Source organism: Podarcis melisellensis, assembly GCF_964234715.1.
Source record: "Podarcis melisellensis genome assembly, chromosome: 10".
NCBI lineage: Eukaryota > Metazoa > Chordata > Lepidosauria > Squamata > Lacertidae > Podarcis > Podarcis melisellensis.
This window is the reverse complement of record NC_138542.1, coordinates 53,683,287-53,692,794: the sequence shown is the minus strand read 5'-3', so window position 1 is coordinate 53,692,794 and position 9,508 is coordinate 53,683,287. Positions and strand designations below refer to the sequence as shown.

The following is a 9,508-nucleotide window of genomic DNA, read 5'->3' as shown; positions in this document are numbered from 1 at the left end:
CTCTCTGCAGTTCTCACCTCGCAGCGGTCCTTCTCCATCTGTTGTCGGACTACAACTCCCATCATTCCTAGCCAGCATAGCCAGTGTTCAAGGATGATGTGAGTTGTACTTCCAAAACATCTGCAGACTCAATACTGTATTGGGAAAGGCCATTGCAGAATGAAAACAGGAATTGGAGAAGGAGAAGGCATCACCCTGCAAATGTCCCGCTAGAAGTTTGGGATACAGAGGTCAGGTCTCCTTTCCTTCTTAGGAGAAGACACTGGGGGAAGTGATTGTTGCCAAATATGTTAGCTCAGTCCCTAGATGTTGTTGGACCACAGCTCTCATCATCCACAGCCAGTTTAGGAATGATGGGAAATGTAGTCCCCTCTGGGGACGTAGGGCTGAAGAGCACTGTTAGCTTACACATACGGGAATGAAAGACCTCCATCAAACTGCTGGCGGTCCTCCAGATATTGTCAGATTCCAGCTCTTATCGGTGCCTACCAGCATAGCCAATGGTCAGGGATAATGGGAGTTGTAGTCTTACAACATTGAGGGGGGGAGGCGCAACTTCCCCTTCCTGAAACCCTGGGAGCCAATTCCAGTTATTGTAGACAGTACAGAGTCAGATGAACCATTGGTCTCACTCAGTATAAGGCAGCTTCCCAGACCTCCTTCCTGAAAGCATCCCCAAACACACTTCTCGACCAGGGCCATCCCAAGACATTTTGCTACCTGAGGCGAGGGACAAGATGGTGCCTCCTCCATTTCATATCTAAAAAGCCATGTTCCCTGCACTTCCCACTTCTGTCTCTTGGTTAGCGGCAGTGACCCATGGTGTTGGGAAGCTGGGAGAGCAATGGAGTCCCACCCATGCTGCCCCACAGGCTGCAACTGCTGGGAACTGTAGTTTGTCATGCATGCGGACCTCACGAGCCTACGGCTCCCAGTTTAGTGAATGCCAGAGACTGTTGAAGTGGTATACATACATGTAGATATATGATGGGTCATTATTATTCTTATTATTAAAAAATAGCACATAGGGAGGGGAGCAAAACCTTCTTCCTCTCTCCCACCCTCTGTTGCCAAAGTCTGCTGCTTTGTGCCATTTTCTCATGGCTGTTCACTTCTCATATCAGAGTTAGGCTAAGTGGAAACAGATTACAGTGGTACCTCAGGTTAAGAACTTAATTCGTTCGGGAGGTCCGTTCTTAACCTGAAACTGCTCTTAACCTGAGGTACCACTTTAGCTAATGGGGCCTCCCGCTGCCGCTGCGCTGCCGGAGCACAATTTCTGTTCTCATCCTGAAGCAAAGTTCTTAACCCGAGGTACTATTTCTGGGTTAAGCGGAGTCTGTAACCTGAAGCGTCTGTAACCCGAGGTACCACTGCAATGCTGTGGAATGTGGCGAGTTAAAGGGAGCTGTGCTCCTCTCCTTCCTCAACCCAAAACGTCAACAGCTCACACCCATTTTACAGCCAAATAACAGATGCAGCACTTCTTGTTCAACTGCCTTATGACAGCGGGAGAGTGTCCTGAAGAGAAGGCTTTTTTTTATCTCTTTGGTATGGCTGTTGTTGCCCCAACAAGGTGTGATGTGTTTGTACATAGAGCTCCATCCCAATTTGTTTAGGCTACATCCCTTTAAACTAGGTTAAGGGCAAAAAGGTGGTTGGTATGCCTGAGGTCGCAGTGAGAAGAAGAAAAATCACCCAAGAGGGAGGCAGTCACGCTCCTCCTGAAAATCATGGAAGAAGTTGCCTTATATTGAGTCCGACCATTAATCCATCTACCTCTGCCCTGTCACTGCATTCCCTGGCAAAGGCTGTCCAGCGTTTCCAGCAAGAGATGCTGGGGGTTGAGCCTGGGACCAGCTGCATGCAACCTATGTGATCAACACTGTGCTGCAACCCATCTCTTATTCCAGGCAGCGCTTTACAATGGCTGCTAGGAAAGAGAAAGGGGAGCAGGTTGCAAAAGAGGCTACAGGCTGCAGTCTGTCCTCTGAACTCTCATGCAGTAGCAAACCTCTGAAGGAAGTTTTCAATGTTTTATGGCATCCTTATATCTGCTGGAAGCCACCCTGTCAGATGGGTGGAGAAATAATAATAATAATAATAATAATAATAATAATAATAATAATAATGGATTCCAATCCAATCCTGATAATCTGGCAGGCTTATCAAAGGCTGTGTATCCACCATATATTCCAAGCACATTTCAAGGACACATCTCCCCCAAAGATCGCTGGGAACTGTAGTTCACACACAAAAAACTACAGCACTCGTAACAAGTGGCAATTCCCAGGATTCCAGAGGGGTGTGCTTTAAATACATTGTGATAGGTTTTTTGAGGGGGTTGGTTTCCAGTCAAGGTGTGTGTGCAGCCATAGAGTCAGAAGCTATGGGCAATGAATATATGGTGAAAGGGACTGTGCCTCTAGACACTTAGACATTTAGAGTGTCTAAATGAATACCTTAAAAGTCAAGGTTCAAGGACAGAAACCTGGCTGAGTCTGGAATAACCTTGTGAAGTGAAAGGATAAGAAAGAGGGATTTATATCTAGCTGCTAGGATAGAGATGATAAGGAAAACAGGAGAACAGGAAGACACAATGAGAGGTAAAGGAGGTGTTGTGGGATTGGTGGAAGTCAATGTTTGTTTTTCTTTTTAGTGTTTATATTAGTAATTTGTAAAATATGGATATGATTTTTTTTTGTATGTTGGTTTTTGTGTTTTGTGTATTGTTATTTTTCAATATTTTTTGTGTTGTTGTTGTTGTTGTTGTGTGGAAAATACTAATAAAATTTAAATTAGAAAAAGAAAAGAAAGGGACTGTGCCTCCCGCCCACCCCCTCCATGAAATAATCCATGCGTGTATGAGGTTCACCTTCAGTTCTGCAACGTGCTGTTGGGAGATGGAAATCCTTTCAACATCAGTAAGAGCATCAGAATGTAAAAAGAGCCTGTTGGATCAGGCCAATGGTCCATGTAGCCCAGCATCCTGTTCTCACAGTGTCCAGCCAGATGGCGGTGGGAAACCAGCAAGAAGGACCTGATTGCTCCAGTTGTGGAGGCAGAGCATAAGCCATCATGGTTAGTAGCCATTGATAGCTCTCTCCTCCATGTACAAAGAAGAAGGCTAAGAGACTGATTAACGCAAGGAGCAATGACAGGGAACTTTCCTTTTCTGAAGTGGATGCAATCAAATGTCTGGGTCAAGCTATGAGTAGCCAATGTTGCACCCTCCAGTTGGACTACAACTCCCATCATTCCCAGCCAGCATGGCCAATAGCCAGGGATACTGGGAGTTGCAGTCTACAACATCTAGAGGGCACCCCAATAGCAGCCTGGGTTAAGCAGGCTATTTTATATATATATACAGTAAAGAGAGAATGAATGTTGTAGGGCAGGGGTGAGAAATCAAGACAAACTCATGCATTGATTTTAGGTCCTGCCTTTTAAGATGAGTGTTAATGTTAGTTCACACTTAATGAGCAGCTGTGGAAAGATGACTGGTGTGTAACATACCCAGAAGAGGGATAAAAGCCGTCCTAATCCAGTTTGAATATCAACAAACAGAAGGGCAGACCCAGCAAGAACGGGACACCAGAGGCTGGGTGGAGGCTGCCACAACTTCCTGAGAAGTTTAAATAGAAAACAAAACTGACCTGTAACACCAAACACTGAAGGTTAATCCTAAATATAAAAAAATAATAATAATTCCATACTGATCCATAGACAAATATTGACTCATGTAAGAAAAGACTTGAAATAGCTGGGCTAAAGTCGCAATTACAATAATGTCAACATTTGCATTAATAATATTTCCTTTTAAGCTACCAAACAGTTTGAACAGAACAGCTGTTCTCTCTACATTGTCTCATCCTGGATTCCTGCTGTGTGTAGCCAGAGGTGGGGAGCAGAATTCACCTATATCTTCACATGTTGCTACCACAATATGTAGTTATGGTCATTTCTTAAAGTGCTTTAGGAACTTAGGAATATAGGAGGGTGCCTTTTGCCATTGATCCATCTTGCTCAGTATTGTCTGCACCAGCCTTTCTCAACCTTGGAACTGCAGATATTGTTGGACTACAACTCCCATCATCCCTAGCTAGAAGGACCAGTGGTCAGGGAAGATAGGAGTTGTAGTCCACCAACTCCTGGAGACCCAAGTGTTGAGAAAGCCTGGTCTACACTGACTGGAAAGGGCTCTCTAGGGTTTGAGGCTGGTGTTTCTCCTAGCCCTACCTGGAGATGAACCTGGGACCTTCAAGACATGCAAGCCCTACCTGGAGATGAACCTGGGACCTTCAAGATGTTCTACCACTGAGATATGGCCCTTCCCTAAATTCATGAATTTTAGATAAATTCATGATGGAAAAGGCCATAGCAAATAAGTCAGTAAACATGATTGTTGTATTACCTCCAGTACCAGAGGGAATATCTCTCTGAATACAGGTTGCTGTGGGGCAATGAACAGGTCCTGCTTGTGGGATTTGGTTGGCCACAGAAAGAACAGAATGCTAGATTATCTGGACCATTGGACTAATCTAGCAAGCAGTGAAAACTGGTGTGAATAAAGGCACAGATCACTGCTGATCTCTTTTATCAACCATGATTGGATGTTCATCCCAAGATCTGTCCTCTATAGGGGACTGCCTGCTCTTGGAAGGACTATCTTGCCCCAATTTGGTTTATAGATGAAGAACTTGAAGAACGGAGTGTAGCAGGCCTTGAAGTTGCCCGGCAACATTGACAGCCAGGCAGCAGACTCAGAAGGTAAAGTGCTTGGAGGCTCGTCCTTTAGGGTGAATGGGGTGCTGCCACACCAACCTCAGCCTGCCCCCCCGCCTCTTATTTAGAGCCAATCAGATGGTGGCTCTGACTTCACATCCTCTTAGTTTCTCTACCTTCTGTACTGCCAATCCCAATGGTCACCATCCATCCCTGGCACGCAAGCCACTTGGGCACCGTTTTACTCACAACAGTGAGTTGTCTTGTATTTTTAATTAAATCAAAGTAAATAGTTGATGGGACATGGGTGGCGCTGTGGTCTAAACCACAGAGCCTAGGGCTTGCCGATCAGAAGGTCGGTGGTTCGAATCCCCATGATGGGGTGAGCTCCTGTTGTTCTGTCCCTGCTCCTGCCAACCTAGCAGTTCGAAAGACCATCAAAGTGAAAGTAGATAAATAGGTACCACTCCGGCGGGAAGGTAAACAGTGTTTCCATGCGCTGCTCTGGTTTGGCAGAAGCGGTTTAGTCATGCTGGCCACATGACCCAGAAGCTGTACGCTTGCTCCCTTGGTCAATAAACCCCAGAGTCGTCTGCGACTGGACCTCATGGTCAGGGGTCCCTTTACAATAGTTGATATACGGCATTCAAAAATTTTACATTGACCTATAAGTGAGTCTATTGCACATTTAAATACCGCTGAATTCTCCTTTGCTCTCCTTTCCAGTTATGTATTAGTGGAACCCAAAGCATTGTGAGTTCTCGGTTTTCACCAGGGAGTACAGCTTATATGCTGTTTCCCCCCTGTACTAATAAATAATATCAAAATCTTCTTAGGAATAGCATGTGTTCAAATTAGCAGGGTCCCAGAGAAGTATAACTGCTGCCACATGAGTGTTTTGCTATTTGCTATTTGCTATTAACATCCCTAAAAGCCCCAAGGATCACAACAGCCTGGGAGGATGGGCTGTTTGTTTCTTATTTGGGTTAAACTCACCCGCCAGTAGGTGAATTCAAGGTGTCTGAGCGGCACAGCAGGAAGTTAATTTTCTCCACCCACCGGTCTGGACAAGGCATTTGACTTTGCACTGAATTGCTACAGTCACCTCTCTCCTTCCTGACAGAGGCTTCAGTTCTGAAGGGGCCAAAATTCAGGGATGGAACCGCTGACATGGATTGCTGTTGCCATCCTCTTGCTATCCTCTGGGTGCCAGAATTCGCTTGCGAAAGGTGATTCATCCTTTTCTGATTTGTCACAACTTAGGGTTGTAGTTGGGATATTGTTGCACAGGTGTGTGGGGGTGAAGTTGGCAATCTATGTGGCTTAGTAGTGGGAGAGGGGCTTGTGTTTAGAAATGCATGTGGTATCTTACTGTCATCCTCAAGGAAAGGAATTTGTTTTCGTTTTCGTTTTTAAAATACCTTAGTTAGGTATCAATGCAACGAATGCTACTTTGGAAAAAGGCATGGGGTTTTTTTTATTTAAAAAATATTAAATTGCCACATACAATGAAAAATCAGGCTTGATAAACCAAAGGCCAGGGTGTCTTGGCTAAAGATATTTCACATAGGGAAAATGCTTAGAAAGGCTCAACATGGCACCTAGGGGAGCCATGTATGGCTGTTATATTAGGGCAAGGTTTTAAAGCTTTGCAATGGGAAGTGCAAAAATGGGAAGACGGTGGCTCAGTGGGGCAGGATGTGCCTTGCATACAGAAGGTTCTGTGTTTCCTATCCCTGGAATCTTGGGGCGCTTTTTTTAAAAAATAGGGTCAGGTTTCAGGAGATAGGAAAGCTCCTCCCCACCCCAAAAACACAAAGAGCTGCTGCCAGTCAAGAGCAGACCAGAGGGGGCCCAATGGGCACATTTGTTTGTGGCTGTTTGTGGCACCTTGAAGATGGGCACACTTTCCCTGCAACCAGGCACACGCATGCACACTAATTACCCCCTCAAATCCAGGATATTGGTTCAAAAAGTGTTTTTGCTTCCCCAACCCACCCCAAGCCTAATCTCTTTGGGGAGGGATTTTCCTGAGAGCGCAGTTTGGGAATCCAGAGTTAACCATCCCAGTCCAATTTGAGGAGGATAGAAATGAAAGGCTGCAGAAATCAGGCAGTGCACCTGTGAGCACTGCAGTGGCAACCCATGAAGTAGTTCCATTTCTCTGTGTTCATGACTGGGACTAAGGCCACCCTACCTTCGCACTTTCCATGTTAGTAATTTGTGATTGCTTAATTTCAAAAATCAATCAATCAATAACTGGTTGGGCAGTTACTTAATCACAACATGCGCACTCACAAGACTGTGCACACCCGCACCATACATTTAAAGCACACCCAGTGCACATTGAAAGTACATGGTTTCTCCCAAAAGATTCTGGGAACTGTAGTTTCTTCTCCCACAGGGCCATACTTCCAGCACTCTTAACAGACCACTGTTGCCATGATTCTTTGGGGGAAAGCCATGTGCTTTGAATGTGAGTTGGGTGTGCTTTCAGTCACAGAATCACATAATTGTAGAGTTGGGAGGTACCCCATGCATAAATATGGTGCAGAACAGTGTTTAGAAGTGTATGAGGAAGACGGAAATAAGCATGGAGTGCATATTTTCACTCTCCAGCAAGGCAGCTACCGTGAATTCAGAGAGCTCTTGAGATCTGACCTTTTCTTAGGAACAAAAAATAATGAGCATATGATCAAGGAATCCTTTAGGGATGTTGTCTCCGTGTAGGAGATGGAGAAAGCACTTCCTCAGCTTTCCCAAGGTAGGAATCTAAATCTGTTCTCAGGTTTCTCAGTCTAAAGCATAGCTTTCTCTTATTTTCTAGCGACTGACGGACACTCTTCCAACTCTTCAGACTTATGTCCTCGTAAGTATCATTACTTCTGTTTCCAGTGTTCAGAATGTGAGCAACCTTTCTTACGGAATCCAAATGTAATGCCATGCATGGTGGCAGTACATTCTGAAAATTCCCTGTTCAGGGAAGTTTTTAACATGTGACATTTTAGTGTATTTTTCATCTTTGTTGGAAGCCGCCCAGAGTGGCTGGGGAAACCCAGCTAGATGGGTGGGGTACAAATAATAAATTATTATTATTATTATTATTATTATTATTATTATTATTATTATTATTATTAAAAAGCTGTGTGGTGTTAGAAATTGTTGTAGTGTAAACTGTCTCTCATGCCTTGTTACACTGCCGTTTCTACGGGGATATACGCTCGGTACATATTACCCCTGCTATGCAAAAATCTCCAAATGAATCCGAACTTCAATGTCTAAAATCCCTGGTAGAGGACAAGGATCCTGAGATCACATTAAGGGTAGCCAAAATCTGTTTGATTGCCATAAAACTTAGGGAACAAGCTGTGCTATCATAATGATTAAGGCCTTAAGTGATAATTTTAGGTTATATGTTAGTGACTAAGTTTTAATTTATATATATCTATATTAACTGTATTGTCCCTGCTGTACCTAATTGCAAATGCAAATGTATCCCTATCGTGTTTTATGACTTCCTTGATATTGTATGTAGGCTGGAACTGGTCTGTGACCGAAATAATAAATTCATTCATTCGTTATAGGGCTTTTAGTTAATGTAATCCAGGAGTCAGGGTGTAAGGCACGGTCAGGTATCCATTGCTGCCAAGTGCCTGCCTCCTTCTGCCCCTTCACTGCTGTGGCTATGTCACCCTCACAACGTTTTGTATGTTCCAGTTCCCAAGAGTCTGGCATCCAGGTTTTACACCAAGCTCAGGAGTGGTGGAGCCCAGAGGCAGCTGAAGGATCACAGAAGCATAGAGGTGGGAGGGACCCCTAGGGTCACCCAACTCCTTTCGATGCAAGAATAGATAGGAAGACAGAATCCTGGTTGGCTGCTCCCCTGCTTATTTTAAGTTATTCTAAATAAAATGGTTTGGTCGCTATCCTTTGTGTACAGAGTAGAATCTGCAGTGAGGTGACCTCCATATTGGTAAGACATTCAAGGTTCAACTTACCTTTGGTGTTGTACCAGCAGAAAGTCATATACAGTATATATATATCACCAAACCAAGACAGGCTCTCTTCTCTTTCTCTGTCATCAGATGTCAGTTTCTGCTCAGAGGCCTCCAGATGTTGTCAGTTTGGAGTGGATGAATATGGCTGGATCGCTGCAGCTGTCGGGTGGAGTCTCTGGTTCCTCACGCTTATCCTTCTCTGCATTGATAAACTCATGAAGCTCAGACCTGATGAACCCAAATATTTGGAAGCATAACACTTGGCTAAGCTTACAGCTAGTTATATCTGTCGTAAGGGATGAAACAAGGAGATGAAGAAAGTAACTTAGCCTGCTCTGCTAAGTACAGAAAACGGACGTTATTCATGGCTTTATAAAAAGGGCCCAAGTTGAGGAACAAAGCATGGCCAAGATATGCTTTATTGTTTTTATAAAAACCCCTGTAACTTCCCACACCTCTGGAAGAAAACCCCTGTTCCTTCTTGTAGCTGGTCTGTCAAATACGTGACACTGGTTTCTGTCATAGTTGTGAAAAGAACAATTTACACCCTCTAAAACTGGGATGGAGAATCTGTAAACCTTGAGCTAGCCAGCATTTACTTGTGATGACACATGCTGTGACATTTTGAATGGTCAGTGGCTTTCTCTCTTTGTATGAACCCAAGACAGGCACTGGGTAAATGAGGAAATACTTCTTGGTTCTTTTTTAGAAAGCTAAAGGTCCCCCCCCCACCCTAACCTGCTTCTGCTGTACAGTAAACACAAGATCAGATGCTTGCACAACAA

General features: G+C 44.3%; 1 protein-coding gene across 1 annotated transcript; it reads left to right on the top strand.

The window, feature by feature from the left end:
* The first annotated feature begins 5,869 nt into the window (after window positions 1-5,869).
* On the top strand, window positions 5,870-9,508 carry TMEM213 (transmembrane protein 213). The gene is made up of 3 exons (XM_081929207.1): window positions 5,870-5,954; window positions 7,553-7,594; window positions 8,811-9,508. The coding sequence occupies exons 1-3, from the start codon at window positions 5,882-5,884 to the stop codon at window positions 8,978-8,980; spliced, it is 285 nt and encodes a 94-aa protein (XP_081785333.1). The 5' UTR covers window positions 5,870-5,881; the 3' UTR covers window positions 8,981-9,508.